Source organism: Ascaphus truei, chromosome 1 (assembly GCF_040206685.1).
Source record: "Ascaphus truei isolate aAscTru1 chromosome 1, aAscTru1.hap1, whole genome shotgun sequence".
Taxonomy (NCBI): domain Eukaryota; kingdom Metazoa; phylum Chordata; class Amphibia; order Anura; family Ascaphidae; genus Ascaphus; species Ascaphus truei.
In genome coordinates this window covers 13,117,188-13,136,621 of record NC_134483.1, presented here as the reverse complement: position 1 = coordinate 13,136,621, position 19,434 = coordinate 13,117,188, and the positions used below count along the sequence as shown (strand labels likewise).

General features: G+C 47.6%; 1 protein-coding gene across 1 annotated transcript; it reads right to left on the bottom strand.

Moving 5' to 3' along the window:
* Positions 1–9,092: 9,092 nt before the first annotated feature.
* LOC142468814 (AT-rich interactive domain-containing protein 3A-like) lies at positions 9,093–19,219 on the bottom strand. Its single transcript, XM_075575400.1, has 5 exons — positions 19,040–19,219; positions 17,741–17,985; positions 16,385–16,651; positions 15,155–15,244; positions 9,093–11,017 (listed from the first exon to the last, which is right to left on the bottom strand). Exons 1-5 carry the CDS (start codon positions 19,195–19,197, stop codon positions 10,875–10,877), a joined length of 903 nt encoding a protein of 300 aa, XP_075431515.1. The 5' UTR covers positions 19,198–19,219; the 3' UTR covers positions 9,093–10,874.
* Positions 19,220–19,434: the final 215 nt, after the last annotated feature.

Sequence of the window (19,434 nt, the reverse complement as noted above, 5' to 3'; positions counted from 1 at the left end):
CCTGAAAACCTGATCTGTTGACAGCTCATGAAGACAGGAGTTGGCCACCCCCTCCTTCAGATCATAACTAAAGGGGGGCATCCCTTCCACCCGGACCCGGGAATGCGGGGTGTGAGACAGACAGAGAGCTACCGGTGAACAGAACTGCGCACAACTGGGCTGCCTGGGAAACAGGCCAATTGGAATCATTTGAATATCCTTAGCATACCTCTGGGGTATCCAGGTGTGCTCCTGTCTGTTCTCATGCTGTATGAAGGAGCGTTTGGGGAGGTGTAAAAGTTACTGGATACAAAATAAGGACTGTGGGAAACAGGACTGGGAAAGTAACACCGGCTCCTGGTTTGGGTCCCGGCACGGTACTGGCCCAGTGCATGGTACTGTAGGATTTTGCACCAAGTCGCTCTTGTGCCCTGCTCTACTCTTCCTTTCCTGTTAATGCTGCTCCCTGGGGCGTGTCAATTTCGAGGGCAAACGATCGCTATGAAAAGTCACAGATGTCAACCTCCAGGGACCAAAATCCGGGGGGTGAGCGGATGTGGCACTGAAAGCATGGAAAACGTGACAGTGAGTATCAGTGAGTATCAGTGAGTATCAGTGAGTATCAGTGAGTATCAGTGAGATTCCACTGGCATCTACGACACTGAAATCTGAGATGCTTTGTGAGACAGGCACGTAGAAAAATGTTTTATATCCACCCATACAAGCCACTCGGGGAGAGACATATCTATATTCTCCCCGCAAACAAGACTTGGATACATCCAGGAGATATATTTATTTATCTATTATTAGTGTATCTCTTAAAACGTGAAATCTCGTGAGGTTTTTTCTCTCTCCAAATAAATCAGTTCTGTAATATTAGATCAGAGGGGCTCAACCCCAGTCCTAAAGACCCCCCAACAGGTCAGGTGTAAAGGATATCCCTTCAGGTTTAAAGGATATCCCTGCTTCAGCACCGGTGGCTCAATCAGGGCTGTCTTCACCTGTGCTGAAGCAGGGATATCCTGAAAACCTGACCTGTTGGGGGAGTGTTGAGGACAGGAGTTAAGCAGCTCTGTATTAGATAATATTTTTTTTCTTATTCAACTCGATGCCATTTTTAATGAGTTTTAAAGCATCCTTTCATTTCTATAGCAGGCTTTAGCCCACCTGCCCAGCAGTGCAAGATCTTTGCAACACTTTCCTGTTTGTGATCATTTGTTGCCAAAGGTACCTTAATAATATAAGGATACATTGTAGCTGCTGATTTACACTGACTGAGGGATTGATCGAAACTGAAAGGCGCCCATTGTATTAGGCACACATTCGGGATTTTGACAGCTTTATAACAGGAGCGCCAAACGAATGCCAGGGTAGGTAAGAATGTAGAAATATACACAGTCACATGCTTAACATATACAAATAAGAAGAAATAGATAGAAAAGGCAAAAAAAAAAAGGGGGGGGGGAAAGTAGGGGGTCTGCATCGTTAACCATTCCCCTGCCAGAAGGCCTAGCGCCACATTGCAAATCATCAAAAGGGTTCATGTTCCTGCTCCAATCGATCGGCTGCACCTTCCCCACAATGCACTCCTCCCCCCCCCCCTCCCCCCAACGCGTTAAAAACAAACACAACTGGAAAAAAAAATCTTTCACCTTTTTTTTTTTTTATTATTATTTTTTGGTATTTTATTCCCCTGAGTGCCACAATCCAGTTTCTTTTTCTTTTCTTTTTTTTTTTTTACCTAATGCGCTGGATTAATCAAAAGATTTCGGCAGACAAAAGAAAACATGAGCCTAGGAAGCCACATTACAGGTTTCTACCCGCAAACGGGAAGCTTGGATCACGTGTTATAACGGCGAGAGGATGTTCATCAGCAAGTGAAATATACAGCGCCGATTTCATTTTACATCAGATATTAGGGTGATCCGGGTAAGTCCCCCCCACAGCGTGGGAAGGATGGTGATCCCGGGAGTAATCTGATTGCCAGTATTTGGAGTCAGGAAGGAATGTATTTTCCCCTTATGAGATATCATTGGATGATGTGTCACTGGGGTTTTTGTGTTTGCCTTCCTCTGGCTCAGTATAAAATAGATAATAGTTATCCTGATAAAGTTTTAGGTTACAATAGCAACTGGTAAGACTTACATTTGCCTATTTTAAACTGGGCCCAGCGGATTGGAGATAAATTCGGGTCGGACGTGGTGTTAAATACATTTTGACCAAGATTCTTGTCCGAATGTGGGTAAAACTTGCAATGTGGCTCTAATAAAAAAAAGTTTCATAGACAGGTAGCAAAGCCAATAAAGAGACTACATTCTACAAGCAGAGCATGGCAAAAAGAAAAACAACAGTCTAAACAAGAGTAAAAAACATACAAATAATAATTACATCATTCATAAGTCTTTTTTTCCCCCCCATTATTTTGTTTTGGAACAATGTGGTTTCAAGTAAAAAATTAAATGTGCGCAGCGTTGATCTTTGGTACAACAGCTCAAAGAGAAATAAAGTCTTGGTTCAATTAACCAACGAGCTTGGCCTGGTGGCGGCCATTTTGAATGCACAGGTGCCAGTGTGATGTCACATGCTGGCGGAGGGCTATGGTTTGTTGGTTCCGTTCACGTATCTCCTTGTATTTCTTAGCATGTGAAAGTCCAGGTGGGGCAGATGAGGTATCATCCACAAGAGGTTAACCAAGGCATCACATCTGCTTAAACACATATATATAGGCCATAAGACATACATTTCACCTCTAGGCTGCCAGCACAGCCTGCATAGTAATGTTGGGCAGGCCACTCCAGACAGTAATGATTTTAGGTACTGCCCGAGGTTTTGCACGAAAAAATGACCCAACATGTCTAAGTGATACACGTAAAACAAAGGCATAGTAATAACATAAGGCCACCCACACACTGATTCAATCCAGCCACGACTGTGCATGTTAGTCACAGCACACAGGAGACCCTTGTTCAGGCCCAGCAGCGCTGTCTGTCGGACACACGCAGACAGACGCACACTGTGCATACTGTCGGACACACGCAGACAGACGCACACTGTGCATACTGTCGGACACACGCAGACACGCACACTGTGCATACTGTCGGACACACGCAGACAGACGCACACTGTGCATACTGTCGGCCACACGCAGACAGACGCACACTGCATACTGTCGGACACACGCAGACAGACGCACACTGTGCATACTGTCGGACACACGCAGACAGACGCACACTGTGCATACTGTCAGACACACGCAGACAGACGCACACTGTGCATACTGTCAGACACACGCAATAGTGCTGCACCTTCTAGTACTTCTGCCCCATCACCTTCAACTACAGCCACGCAGTCTCTTTCGCTGTGCTAATGGCTCAGCAGCCAAGCTCAGTCTGCCCCACCTCTCCTCCCAGTGCAAGGCTGGGCCACGGCAAGGCTGAGCCACGGCAAGGCTGAGCCATGGCATTGTGTTTTGGGTAGCATTAGAACCAGGGGGGAGGGGGTTAAACAGAGAGCCTGTTCTCAGCTAATGTGGCCGATGTCAGTTTGTCAGTAACGACAGCAAAACTCTCCATTACTGGTCAGCGGACATCTTTATTTAACCCAGGTTAACCCAAAGTTCAGGGGTCAATAGTTCTCAAATTGGAGGGTATCCTAATGTTGGATTGCTAACCCCCCCCAACAGGTCAGGTTTTAAGGATATCCCTGCTTCAGCACAGGTTGTTTAATCAGTGCCGAAGACAGCACAGGTGGCCCAATCAGTGGCTCAGTCTTCTAAATTTAGCACAGGTTGAACTTGATGGACGTACGTCTTTTTTCAACCTCATCTACTATGTAACTATGTAACTGTGTAACTATGTAACTACTGTTTGTAACTTCATTACCCCTCCCCCAGAAATGGTATCACCAGTAAGATAGCTGGTTCTAATCACCCCATTTAGAATGCCGAGTGTTTCCCGGTGAAGATTCGCCATTACGGACGCTACGTGCTGCGTGTTTGTGGGCGCCACTCTTTTTTTGGCTTGAGCCCTAAGCCCCCGTGTGACTCAACATTCATATATGTGAAACGTAACAAATTCATGCCGTCCACCAATAATAACATTGATGTTAAGGACTGACATATTATTTGTGAGATCCACAAGGTCACACGGAAATGACACCTCCCACCAACCTTCATTGGGGTGCATTAAATGGCGTCAAATAATGGTTGAGGTGGCATTAAAATGAGAGGTACTGTATGTAATGCACGAAAGTTAAGCCATAGGCAAAGGAGCCAAGGTTTGTAGACACCTGTTGTAAAAAGGAAGTGGAAATATATATTTTTTAAAGTACCGGTACTCAGCATGATCACAATCTAACCACTGGTTACTACGGATTTAGGCCCATAGCTACTAAGCAGTCTTCTGGCTTAGGACATCTTCCAGGGCTAGAAGACTTCCCACGGCCCATTGTCGTGACTGGACTGTAAGGTGGGTTCCAACGCTACAAGCTGTCCTCCGGCAGAAGACGCTTGGGCAGCGTGAGAAGGAGGTAGGTACAGAGCCTGCACGCTTTACCAAGTAAAAGAGCCCGACGTGGCTCCGTGAAGAAACACTGCCTGCCACGCGTGGACAGATACAGCTTCTGAACCAAGGCCGTGTGTAGGAAATGCAGCGGGGCAAACCAGTCCTGATAAAAAAAAAGAGTTGATTTATTGAAAGTGTCAACGTTTCGGTCTTTAACGCCTCATTAAACCACGATGATCCATCCCCCTGCCAGGGTCCCTATCTCTCGTGTCTCTTTGTGCTTCTACAAGCCGGAGATAACAGAGCGGTCGCAGGAAGCGCGATACCGGCCGGAAGAGTATGAATAAGATGGGATCTCCGGATCTCCTCCAGGTTCCAGGCTTCACTCCACCTGCTCTTGCTTGGGTTTAATAACGAGTGGTCCTTGTGTACCCAGAAGAATAAGGCAGGGGTGTTCAACTGCAGTCCTCAAGCCCTCCATCAAGAGATCAGGTTTTCAGGATATCCCTGCTTCAGCACAGGTGGCTCAATCAGTCTTTGACTGAGCCTGTGATTAAGCCGCCTACGCTGAAGCTGGGATATCCTGAAAACCTGACCTGTTGGTGGGAGGCTTGAGGACCGGAGTTAAGCACCCCCCCCCCCTAGAATAAGACATGACGAAGGTGGGAAGTTAAAACGCCGAAACGTTAACAATGTTTTAATAAATCAACGACTTGTGACTGGCGAGGCGGGCGATTTGAAGAACAGCTCGACACAAGCGTTCATCGGATCTCCCCGCGTGGCGTTCCCATTGTCATGATGCGATTGCTCGTGTCCCATCATATAGAAGTATATTTCTAATTATAAATATAGAAGAATGAGGTAGACGTGATCTTGCACAGTATACAGGTATATTCCCTTCTTTGGTATAATACAACAAAAAAAAGAAAAGAAATCCAGTGACTTGTTAATATCTCTAATGAGCCTTATTACAGGCGCAAATCAGTCAGCGCAGGCGGAAGAAATGAACGTCTGCGTATCAGTGAGGTATAGCTGGTTAAAAGGGGGGGAAAAAACAACGGGGGAAAAAAATGGCTCTCATTTTCAAACGGCACAAGGTTCAAGTATGTGAGTACGGCATCTCTGAAAACATTTGGTGTATTAAAGCCCGATTGGCTGAGATTTGGGCCCATGTTACGGCTGAATTTTTGGGCTAAGAAACGAGTAAAAATGAATTGGCAAAGGCATCCTATTATGTGCATTGCTTAACTTCTATCCGCACTCCTCTGTGTGCTCATGTTGCCTGTCATTACCCAGAATCCCTGGCTGCAGTGGAAGCACTGCACACTAAGAGATAATGGGGAAGGGCGGCAGACCTGTCTCGAGACGTGCGAAGGTGCTCGCGCGCGGGATTTTCAACACTCCACAAATTAGCGGCGGACGCTCCTTCACGTGCGGCAGTCCTAGAACAAGTCTATCCCGTGTCTCCCTCTGTATTATCAGTGATTAAGAGCAGGAGACGGCCGCTTGACAGCTGCATTGATTTCCCCTTTAGAAAGCTGTGGAAAGGTCAGCAGCCGCGAGTCAGGCCGACCTGCTGTTCATTGCCTCTCTAAGGGCCTTCGATGTGCGATCCAGCGGTAACCAGGCTGCACACGCGCGCTGCTGCTGTCCTTCTGCATGTGCGCGTCACTCTGGTCGCATAGGGGTTAAAAATCCGCTCCCCGGAATCCTGTCGCTGCAAACGGAAGGCGCAGAGGGCGTGGCGGGCAATGGGGCAGAATCGCCAAGGTCTGTTACAGGACAACGCACCCCTTAACTCATCAAGTCATTGACTTGAATAGGAGCTAACACCAGTTCAGGGGTGTGAACCGGTGACGGACCTGAGTGAATAACCCCACAGGTGCCTGCAGAGAGAGCTGGTGGATTGCTAGACTCCATTCAACATCCTACATCTTTATGTGATGGCTAAAACATGGCACCCCCGGCATATACGCAGCTAGTTTAATACCAGAGAAGCCACAAGTGCATTAGGGTCTTTGGCACTGAGTAGCACAGCTACCATCCTTGTATTACAACACTGCGTAGCTCTATCCCACCGCCGGCTGCCGTCTCTGTATTCTCTGCTCATTTTCTTCAAGGCCCCTGTCACCTCTACTCCTCCTCTCTGTTCCTTCATTCTTTTATCCGCCTGTGTTCCCTCTACTCCTCCTTTCTATCGCTACCATTATTCTTTGTAATTGTCCCCTGTATTCCCTCCTCCCAGTGTCTCTGTCCCCCCTGCCCCATCTCCCGGTGACTGCCTCTTTTCTCTCTGTCTCCCCTGCCCCATCTCCCGGTGACTGCCTCTTCTCTCTCTGTCCCCCCTGCCCCATCTCCCTGTGACTGCCTCTTCTCTCTCTGTCCCCCCTTTTCCATCTCCTGGTGACTGCCTCTTTTCTTTCTGTCCCCCCTGCTCCATCTCCCAGTGTCTGCCCCTTTTCTCTCTGTCCCCCTGCTCCATCTCCCCGTGACTGCCTCTTTTCTCTCTGTCCCCCCTGTTCCATCTTCCCGTGACTGCCTCTTTTCTCTCTGTCCCCCCTGCCCCATCTCCCGGTGACTGCCTCTTCTCTCTCTGTCCCCCCTGCCCCATCTCCCTGTGACTGCCTCTTCTCTCTCTATCCCCCCTGCCCCATCTCCCTGTGACTGCCTCTTCTCTCTCTGTCCCCCCTTTTCCATCTCCTGGTGACTGCCTCTTTTCTCTCTGTCCCCCCTGCTCCATCTCCCAGTGTCTGCCCCTTTTCTCTCTGTCCCCCTGCTCCATCTCCCCGTGACTGCCTCTTTTCTCTCTGTCCCCCCTGTTCCATCTCCCCGTGACTGCCTCTTCTCTCTCTGTCCCCCCTGCTCCATCTCCCTGTGACTGCTTCTTTTCTCTTTGTCCCACTTGCCCCATCTCCCTGTGACTGCTTCTTTTCTCTTTGTCCCCCTTGCTCCATCTCCCGGTGACTGCCTCTTTCCTCTGTCCCCCTTGCTCCATCTCCTGGTGACTGCCTCTTTTCTCTGTCCCCCTTGCTCGATCTCCCAGTGACTGCCTCTTTTCTCTGTCCCCCTGCCCCATCTCCCGGTGACTGCCTCTTTTCTCTCTGTCCCCCCTGCTCCATCTCCCCGTAACTGCCTCTTTTCTGTCCCCCCCGTTCCATCTCCCTGTGACTGCCTCTTTTCTCTCTGTCCCCCTTGCTCCATCTCCCAGTGACTGCCTCTTCTCTCTCTGTCCCCCCTGCTCCATCTCCCTGTGACTGCCTCTTTTCTCTCTTAGCTACTTTATCTCCTTCCTGTACATTAAACTTTTGACAATGGTCGGCTAAGGCAACACTGTAAATGTGAAGCCCCTCACTCCTGCCTGTAACAGGTCGGTTTATTACATATAATCCATAGGAAAGGGCATGACCATCTAAGGAGAGATAAAACTGGAGCAGGCACATTGTGGGTTTGGATCCCACTTCTGCCACCAACTCTGTGGGATCTATGGTAAGAACGTGATGGGGTCCCCATTTCCAGCTGACGATATGTGCTCTTTGACGAGATGCAGAAATTGCATCGAATATAAGGGAGGAACACTTATTATAGCCAAATGGATCTTTAGCGACCACCGCATTAGCGAGTCATTTACATGAGGGATTAACGACTAAGACCTGCAGACATGAAACACGTGATCCGTGAAATATCAGCCATATAGTCAATTCAACAGAAAAAAACCCCAGCTCTTTGCTACTCCATGGCCCCCTTTATCCCCCTGCACCTCACGTTACACCTCTGTATTTGGAAGATGACACCATGGTTCTTTCCTGCCCTATTCTGGACCAGCACCAGGATGTAGAAATGTGCGGCCAGGATTCCACTCCAGTTGTGGCTGCATGTACGTTATCTGTAGGATGAAGGTAAGGCTCTGAGCATGGAAAGGGCTGTAGTACGGCATGCTGTTGTCACGTGCATAAGAACAGTTTGCTCGTGTACTCATTCAATAATCGTTGGTTCCACTTCTAATGCTGGAGGGGCCGTGGTTTGCTGAGCTCGCTCTTTGGCATCTGATCGGTTAACCCAGGGATGGGCAACTCCAGTCCTTAAGGGCCTCCAACAGGTCAGGTTTTAATATCCCAGCTTCAGCACAGGTGGCTCAATCGGTGGCTCAGATTGAGCCACCTGTGCTGAAGCAGGAAAATCCTGACCTGTCGGTGGCCCTTGAGGATGGGAGTTGCCCACCCCTGGGTTAAACCCTTTATAAGGAGAGGGCCTATCAGTAGATGTGACCAAACTGCAAGACATACTGTAGTGCCGACGAGTATTCTAAAACAAATCTGGGGCAATCACCAACAAGACCCAGGTACATGCTGGGTACATGCTGGGTACATGCTGCAACATGTCAGTGACATTTCTGCAGACAGACTAATGGCCCATCGGATTAACAGTGGGGGTCCCTGGCAGTCTCATTCAAACTGAATGGGACTGCCAGGGACCCCTGCTATGTTAATCCGATGGGCCATTAGTCTCTGCAGAAATGTCACTGAAATGTTGCAGCATGTACCCAGCATGTACCTGGGTCTTGTTGGTGATAGCCCCAGATTTTCCAAGGCAAGTTTTAGAATACTCGTCGGCGCATCTGTAGAACCGAACGCCTGTCTTTTGTACGCTTTTCAATTCTAAATCTAATGTAAAGCCCTTCTTATTGGAAAGACCGTTTCTTCTAGAAGGTACATTAGTCCGCTCTCGAGTGAAATGCTGCACCAGATCTTTGGTAAAGTGATTCAAATGGAAACAGCTGAACAGGACTCAGACTGCACGCCATTAGCAATAAGGTGGGAGGTGAATGACTAGTGCAGAGCATTGCATTGTGGGTCTCTTTGGCAGCGAAAGGGTTTTAACAACCACTGAAAAAACTGACAGTTTATTATGCCCAAATTAAACATTTGTAACCAATTCATTCTTCATCTCCAGTGTACCTCACTAAATGCCAAATTCTTCCCGCACCCCATCTGAAATTGCATTCATAAATCCACTGCCTACTGTTGAATGCAAGTTGTCACCTGGCATCTGATTCCCCAAACAGACCCAATCCATGTTTGTATACAGCATGTTTTCACATACCACCTCTAGGGAAGATTTCCAATGGCTTGCATTGGGCCGAGGGAACTTTTATCCGAGAACGTAGAAAAATACTACTATTTGTTCAGGTGGGTTTAATGGAAGCTCCCCGATAAGTAGGGCAGAGTTGTTGTATGTGATCGTGAGACTGGTTTAGGCTTCTGGGTAACTGAAAACATGGATTGGTCCGAACTGCTTGGGTGAACCAAATGGCGCCTTGATTTGAAAGTCTCTGGAAGAAATCTGTTCCTCCATATTCCCCTAATTCTTGAGCAAGTTGACGGATTCGAGGTATGTATGGTAGCCCTGGCGTGGCACCTGTAAGGCCGACAACGGTCTTTGGCAATAACCACCAACTCCTGATAAGATACGCTTGCGTCTTAACCAACGTCATTACACAAAACATTGGAAGATACCTCGTGAAGCAGAATCCACTTCTGAAAAGACAACATTCCATTCTGCAAACACAGACTTCAAAATAAAAAAACAACACTCTTATCTATCCTACTTGATATGTCACGATTGAATAAATTAACTCTTTTTTTTTTATCTCTTTGGTAAAAGCTACATATTCTGAGTTCTTTCTCTGTTTCGTTGCTGGACGTGTGGTGTTCTGAACCAATTATACCAATGCCCCACTCTTCACAGTGGTCCTTAGAACATAGGGCTTCTTTACATCTGGAGGTCATTGGTACAGATGTGTAACTTGTGCATCTTCCTAGTAAAGTGTGCAGATATGGGTTATTGTACATTGTACAGAGAGGTAAGTGCACCTGGATTGCTATCAGGTACATTGTTCTCCAGGTGGGTCGGTTAGAGGTAGGGTAACACAGGTGCGTGTGGAGATGGATCCATGTCTAGGGTAGGGTAGACATAAGAATGAAAGCAGGACAGGCATGTGATTTTCAGTAGGAGTCAATGGACACATCCTTGTCTCCATACAGGTCTGTGATGTCTCTGCCTCCGAATCCAACTGATCAATTTGCTTTGGCTTTTGTGGGCATCTGTTGTTCAATGCAAAGCAGGATGACTGGGGCCCAGTGTGTTTCAGGCAGAGCGTTTGGGCCGTGGCTGAAGAAAAGTTCCAAGCGGCATGTCTGACTCACACAGCCACACAGTTATACCCAACAGGGAGCAGGACTCTCGTTGGGCCTGTCTTGTCCTGCTCTGTAATCATTAACTCAGGGAAAACCATCTGCAAGGGAAGTCCTCCCCGACCACTGAGAGAGCCCCTAGCACAAGGGTGCGAGATGTAACAGTATAGAGGCGGTGGAGGAGGACGGGGGTTGTGCAGACTCACGGGGAGGAGCTGGGTGGAGTGTGTCCTTGTGATGAGAGCGGCTGGTTCTGTACTGGGGCTGGACTGGACAGGCTACGCGAGCTGCTGGAGCTTCCGCTGGACCCAGCCGGCGCTCCTGGCCTGCGAGCAAAGAGCACACCTGGAAACAAAGACAACGTGCCATCAGTCCAACGTATCCTGGAATATATAACAACGTAACAACGACGGGCATCTCCCAATGTAGGAAACCCAATTACTCAACACGGGTTCTGGAGACATGGACATTTATAACAAGAGGTACTTCGCCCCTAACAAATATGGCTGCCGGTATGTTTGTCCATAGTGATTGGCTCGCGCACATGAAGCTCGCCAGTCTGCCCGTCTACGGAATTTCCCATTGGCACAATATTTCCAGAGCCACTGGGTGCCTTGGTGTTAGAATAATAAAGACAACCAGCTTTAAAGTAAATGAATTATTAATACAAAAATAATAATCATGGAACAGGACGGGGGTACAATGGAACAGGACGGGCTGTGTATGTACAGAACTCATCCCCGCACCGCTGGGCAGGCGGATACAAATATTACACACTCACTCGCGGGAAGGAATGCATGCATTAGGAGTGGTTGATAAATGGCCTCTGATAACATCAGATCTACAGTACCAGCTGCACGAATAAGGGATGTGCCAGCAAATATATCAGCAATTGATTTTCACTTAGCTCCACTACCATTGAGCAGGAATGTCAGAGATTGACGCAGGCGCAGAGGGGACGGTCACAGGAGCGGCTGATCACTGGATACGAGATAAACATGGAATGGGACTTTTCTGGGGTTTTCTTTCAAGATCCTACAGAACTACACTTTCACCTCTTTTTCTTTTAACATCTACGGCTGCGGCCACGCTGCCGCTGACCGCGTGGTGCTTGGCGAGGTTACTTCTCGCCATTTAAATTTAGACGTCCCCACTCACGCGCTACGCCCTCGGGCACATACGCTCACCCATGCTTGGCGCTTACATAAACCAAAAAAAAGTGACTTTGAACCGCGCTCAGCTTGCCTGCAATGCACCCCCCCCCCCCACGCGCGCTTTCGGAATAGTCAGGACACCCGGCGCCCATGCTTGGAGAGCTGGGGACGTCACCGCTCTCAAGCATGAGCGTGGTCAGCGCCAGCAGGGCCGCAGCCTAAGTGAATTTGTTTAGAAAGCATCTGTTGTTAGGGCAGGGATGGCCAACTCCAGTCCTCAAGGGCCACCAACAGGTCAGGTGTTCAGGAAAACCCTGCTTCAGCACACGTGGCTCCATCAAAGAGCGGTGAGCGGTGGCGTGGCAGAGTGCAGCAAAGATGTGAAAATGTATATATTCGCGCTGCTGCCGCGCCACGTGCCTCTGCCATGCCAATCGCAGCGTGGCTGGGATAGGCTGTGGCTGTGTGTGAAGCCGGGGGTGACGCCTTAGCCACGCCCACCTGTCGCTCACAGCACAGACCTGTATACACGAGGTGTGCTGCACGTGCACACGCATTAGCACACGCGCGCGCTAACTATAAAACGGGCCTTAGTCGCCCTCACAGCCCGGAGCCCACATGCACTTCCCACTGCTTATCCTGCAGCCCTCACCCCTCGCACAGCACCCGCCGGAATCCCCGCGCTGTAACTCAGCCCCATCTGCCTCAGGCCGCGGCCCTGCTGGCGCTGAGTGCGCTCATGCTTGCAAGCGGTGACGTCACCAGCTCTCCAAGCATGAGCGCCGGGTGTCTTGGCTATTTCGGAAACGTGTGGAGGGCTCAACATCACACAGGGAACATGCCAAAAAGAGAGAGCCCAGCGCACGCCTCTCATAGTGTACTGTAGTAAAGTAATTATATTGGGACAATATTAACATGTAGATGATTGCACGTACAAGGAAAATGAATCCTAAAAGCAGGACGTGTTTAGGGGACGTGTTACCACTCTGGAGATGGATGACTTGCTCCGTGAGGATCCCTCAGCATACACTCCGCCTGGTAGCCCGTGAGTGACGAAACGCGTCAGGGAGCGTCATCACGTTGGACGCATTGACACTACGTCATCATAGAGCGCTGGAGTGGACCGATCCATGCGCTGGTGTTACAGAGGCCTGGCAATTCGGAGCTACCTTCTTGGACTCTCAAACTAACATTTTACATCTACTGGCCCTGGAAATCTGCTGAAGACTTCTGCAGGGACGTTTGCCCATCCTGCATTGAGAGCGGATTTCACCATAAGGACAGAGACAAGTAACCGGATGGTGGTGATTATTATCACGCAATGCCTATTTTATTTGTACTTTTGTAAGTGCATTTTTATCCCCCCTCTCCCCCTTCCCCTCATTAAATTTACTATTTTACGCTATGGGGCGTGCGCTCTCTCCTCTCCTTTTCTCCTAGATTCCCTGTGGATGTGGTTAGTCCACTTCGAGAGCAGCCGGAGACCCCCTGCATTAGCATCAATTTCATATTGGACTTTGAAATAAGGACTGGTTTTTATCCTCTTTCTTTGCACATTTATGTGGTTTTGTTTGTTAAGCACGTCAATGTTATACCATTCGTGAGTGTATAGTTTTCTCTTAGAATAGAGCACAGGTATAGATTTTTAGGTGTTACTATATTAATTGATTTTTTATTAGGATTGTAATTTTATTTATGTTCTTTTTTGATTTGATTATTTTCATGAACATATATTCACTTGTAACACTTTTTTGAGATTTATATATCACCCAGAATCAGAGGCGCTGCCTTTTTCCTTTGTTTGTTTTCATATATATATATATATATATATATATATATATATATATATATATGCAAATATAACTGTATGCTCATCTGCATGTCTTAGGCAGGTCTGCAACCCCGCCTTTCCCCATTATCACCCAGCATACAGCACTTCCACTGCAGCAAGGGGTTCTGGGAAATGACATGCAAATGAGCACACAGTGTCACATTTTGCCTCAATAACCATTTTTAACATGGTTCCCTATATATATATATATATATATATATATATATATATATATATATATATATATATATATATTTTTTTTTTTTTTTTAATTAACACATTTCTATTTTCTTCTAGTCTTATAAAAATCTTGCAGTAGTTGTTGTTGCTGTTCGTCTCCTTTATCTCTTTGGCGGATAATGGCAGCGCAAATTAGTTTAAGCAAAAACAACACAATGAAAAAAAAGAAAAGAAAAAAAAAAGGCTAAAGATATTAGTGAAAATCGTAAAACCCTCCAAAGCAGGTTACATAGTTACATAGTTACATAGTAGATGAGGTTAAAAAAAGACGTACGTCCATCAAGTTCAACCTATGCTAAATTTAGACAACAGATACTTTATTCTATATCTATACTTACTTACGCTTCCGGAAACATTAAAAGTTTGAAAAACATATTTTATAATAACTAGATTTGTGTGGCCCTATTAAATAATGGTGTCAGTCACTTGGATTTAACCCAATAAACATGCCACTGCCACCAGCGCCCCCTTATCGCCCCAGCGCCTTCTAGCAGTGACAGGGTTAACAGGGCAGTCCCGCACAGCAGGGAAAAGATATCTGTTAAACCCTATAACTAGATTAAAATGAAACAATCCTTTTTTTTTGCCGATTTCTTTTCCTGGGAATAATAATGCTGTTTATTCCTCTTTCTACGCAATTTCTATCGCGTCGTCTCTTATCTCGTTAAGTAAAGATGGCGTCCTAATTCCCTTGCAAACGTAGAACACGCGGCCAGCGCTGGGAATTGCCGGGCTCCTTAGAGGAACGGCCATCTTTTTTTATCCCGAAACATATGGGGGTCAAGCGTTTGGTTACCGTGGAAACATTATCATTCAAAAACACCCCTACTTCTCTGATTGGTTTAGAAAACGGTGTCACCCTCGCATATCGGAGCCATTAAACATGGCGCTGCAATTAACCCTTTGGTGGAAGGCCCTAACCCCTTTAACTCGCGGACTAATTGGGAAAGGGGGACCCCTCTCCTTCAGTGTACATCAGCAGAAAGTCATTGCCTGAGCGTCACTCCCTTGGTGGTGCCGGCGCTGGTCTCTGAAGTGGAACCAGCCCCTCTAGCGTTGGAGGAGGGGGGGTCAGGCTACTCCTGCAGACAGCAAACTGTTGGAGATATCCCCTGCCCCCACCCCCCTCCCCTCCACCCCCCTCCCCTCCACCACTTCATTACGATGGATTTTACAGCGAGGACTCGGGCACTTGGACACTGACTGTAACTTATTGGATTTCCTGCAATCACCCCGGGAGGGAGGCCCTGTATCTACCTGCGTACACAACTCCATTTATTTCTATCGACATGTTGATGCTGCTAATGCCTGTAGCAGACAGGTTCATCGCTGTCTCTTGTCTGTCATCTGGAGAGAGAGAGAGAGAGAGAGAGAAGAAAAGCCATGGTGAATAACTACTTCATTGCTGGACTGTACTGTGTCACTTCGTATACCTCTAAGATTGCAAGCTCTGTGGGCAAGGATTCAACTTTTTTACATGCTTCCTTAAAACAATGTGGTTATCCCCAGAACCAAATGTCACTGTAACTGGGCCTTAACCCCTGTCTATAAGGGTTTCAATAGAAAGCCTGTATTGGTCTGAGGAATCCAGCAGGAAGCTGGTTAATTGCAGCTACAGGCAATTAACCAGCCTCCACCTGGCTCATCAGACAGGTAGAAAAGCCTGCTGCTTGAACTGCAGGAGAGATTTCTTGAGCACAGAGGGACTGTGTTGCCAGAAAGAGACATTATCTTGAGCACTTTAGGATTCAAGACATCAGGAATCGCCCGAGGGTGGCCCTTCAATGGACACCAACCCAGACCCAGAGACTGACATACTGTACTGTAAAGGGGCCCCCTGCTTACAGGCACCTCTTTGGACTTTGGGGTCATAGGTTGGAAAGAGGCTTATCCTCCCAGCCTTGCAGAGAGGGACAGGGAATGTGAGTTAGCCCTTACACAGGGGTAGAGTGTTGGGATGGGCTGAATAAAATGTCCCCAAATCTGTCGTCCTGGTTGTACACTCTGCACATGTCTACTGCAATCACTTTCGCCTTATGTCAGTTTTCTTTACAGCGGGGATCTGTGTCGCCCAATCGCCATGTCCATCTGAATGGTTCGACTCCAACCAATCGGAGGATGAACCATGGGATGCGACGGAGGAATGGGTGGAACTTTAGTACCTGACCTTCTGAAGGTCACTGAATTGGCATACAATCTCAGCGTATCAAAGGCAGCAGACAGCCTGAGCCAAACAGGGAACTCCATTTCCACAAATGATATCGTCCTTATCTGCAGTTACTACTATATAATATGTGAGAAACGGGTGAACAAAGCAGGTGTGAGGACGTGTGGAGCGCCGATGGGTATTCTGTTTTATCCGGACGTTAAGCGTTTATATGAATGAGGTTTTTAAGGGCAAAATGTAATATGGCCTGGGAGCTTTGTTAAAAAGATGTCTAGGGGTTTGCGGCCCCTTAATATTTGGTGTCAGTCGCTGCCTCGTACCTCGGCTGTTGATTTTGATGTTCATAGGTAGCTGGCTAGCCATTGCCAGAAGGTTCTGCTGCAGTGCATGCTGCATTAGCCTCTGCTGCTCCTCCGCCATTAGCCCCATCTTTTTTTCGGGCGGCTCGCCCGACTCCAGCTTTTCCCGCAGCTGTTCCAGGGCTGCCGCCTGCATGGCCACGGCTTGGGCGGCGGCCGCGTGGTGCCCCGACAAACTGACTGGGATGCCTAGTCTGTGGGGAATGCCTGAGTGGTGGAGGGCATCTTCTGCAATGGAAGGAGGGGGTCATGGTTAGAAGGTTGGCATCTATGACTAGAATTGTCTATTGTCACCTACACTCAACAGGACTAGTGGCACCTTCTCTTATGCAATGAGAGGGGTGTCTAAAACGCGAGGTTCTCCTATCTCTGCTGGGAGCAAGGTAAAGGAATTCCAGTTATCAGCTCCAAGTTACAGATATCCCAGTAACAGTTTGGGGGAGTCATTCCTTAACCCAGCGTGTCACATCATGCTATAGCGATGCTGTTGTGCTTTAGTAACACACGGGGTTGTACTGTACTTATCGGCTGCAAAACAAACGGCCCCGTATTTATCAGAAAAACATCCATTTTCTTTTAGTTGGATTCCTTTTCTTTAATCAGATTTTAATCAATTCTCTCCATATATTGCCTAATACAGTATATGAGACTCTGTAAGTTCAAAGAAACGTTATCGTTTGATATTTAACTTATAAAAACGTTTGTCAAACTCTTCCCCTTCAGGCCAACTTCTCAAAGAGTTCCCCTGCACAAAGAAAAGCGGGACAGCTCCACACATCTCTAATACAGAGCAGATTACACGGACTAAGCCTCTGGATAAAACCATAACACTAGCTGGGACTATACCAGTAGATACGATCATAGCAGTAGATAAGATCATATCACTAGCTGGGATCATATCAGTAGATAAGAGCATACCACTAGAGAACATCGCCTTTTGGGACCATACCAGTAGGTCTTATCACTAGCTGCGACCATAGAGAATATCACTAGATGGGACCATACCAGTAGCTAATATCATACAACCACTTAAGACCACACCACTAGTTGGGACTATACCACTAGTTGGGAAATTCTCTCACAGTTAAAACCATTTGACAGAATATGCCACTAGATAAGACAACATAACTCGTTCGAACATTATCATAGCTAAGACCACACCACCATCAAGCCAATGATCTATTCTAACCTTGGAAACTGCCATGGATTTGGGGTGATAACTCATTAAGGACTCAATCGGAGTCACAATAAATAGAATAGAGCGGACCCCTCCGGACCCAGGGACCAGATGCCACGTGCAGGAGATGTGGAACGTACCCTTTTTAATGCTGGGGAGATGGTTGATGTGACCACCATTGTGCGTTGATACTGGGAGGGAGGACAGAGTGATTTTCTGGGAGGTGAGGACACTGGGGGTCCCCACGGGGGAGTAACTGAACAGCCCCGAGCCGAAGCTCTGCCGCCGGCCTTCCCGTCTGTTGCTGTCGATGGCTGCCTGGAGCTCTCCTGGGGAGCTGAGGCCCCTCTTCTCACATTCGTAGGGGTACAGATACTTCATGTATCTAGACAAGCGCAGGAGAGAAACAGGAGGCCCTTCATGGTCACATATATATGGTCATTATAGAATGATACACGGTCATATATGAGGAGGAAGCACAGTGATGTTGGCAAGATGTGAGTAATTAATATACAACGTCTGTAACACTTGAAGCGAGTCACATTGTATCCCTGTACCTCAGCCAAACACTGGCCAAACACTAGATTGTCAGCTCTGTGGGGCAGGGATTGTTATAAATATTATTCTAGGGCATTGAGAATAAATAAAATGTGAGATCAGTATTGTAATCTGCAGTAACCAGTGCTGAAAGTGTGGGAGTGTAGCTGTATAATGTACACCCCACTGTATCATGTATCATGGTCTGTAACTGTTACACACGCCTCTAACATATATTATCTCTAACTGTGCATGCTATGTCTTGTATATAATGTTCACTTATTTAACTGTATTTGTAACCATGTATTATTTGTCATCTTAACCCTGTGCCCAGGACATACTTGAAACCAAGAGGTAACTCTCACTGTATTACTTCCGGGTAACCCATTGTATAAATAAATAAAATCATTCTCTCTGCAGTTCCCAGTGCTGGAAGTGGGAGAGAATAGTGCTGAACCTGGATACAGTGTAGACGGGAGGAATCCGGGTACAAACATGCTTTCTACTGTCTCATACTGGAAGTGTGAGCAATGGTGGTATTGCCCATATACAGTACCAACCTCCCCTCTGCAGTTCCCAGGGTAGGAGGTAATAGAGTGGTGGGCAGGACACCAACCTCCCCTCTGCAGTTCCCAGGGCAGGAGGTAGGGGGTAATAGAGTGGTGGGCAGGACACAAACACCCCCTCTGCAGTTCCCAGGGCAGGAGGTAATAGAGTGGTGGGCAGGACACACACCTCCCCTCTGCAGTTCCCAGGGCAAATGGGAGGGGGTAGTGGTTTCCCAGCACACGTGCAGGATGTGGGATACAATAGCAGTGTGACCCATACACCGATATTCCCTAGAGCAGGAAGTGAGAGGACGGAGCATGGTCCCCCCGGTACACGCACTCCCCAGCACTCACTGTGTTCTGAGTGTGAAGGCCGCGCTGGTGATGGACGTGGGCAGACTAAGGCCCTTGGTGATCTCCCGCCAGATTTTCTTGTTGATCACTTCCACCAGGCCGCCCTTCTCCGTGACCAGCCTGTAGAGCGTGTACAGGTCCAGAACTTGCTTGGCCATGATGGGTATCCGATTCACAGGCGTCCCTGCGAAAAACCAGGCGAAAAACAAAGATCTGAGCAACGGCTGAAGTGTCCTGATATAAAGTAGCGGTACTGTGTTTGTCCTCCGGGAGCCCCATCACGAGGCTTCTATGTTATTTACCGCCCCTAAAAAAATACAATTACAATAAGGCCTCTGTCAAACAGAACAAAGTGTTTGGGAAATGCAAAGTCAACAACGGGTTAAACACCTCTT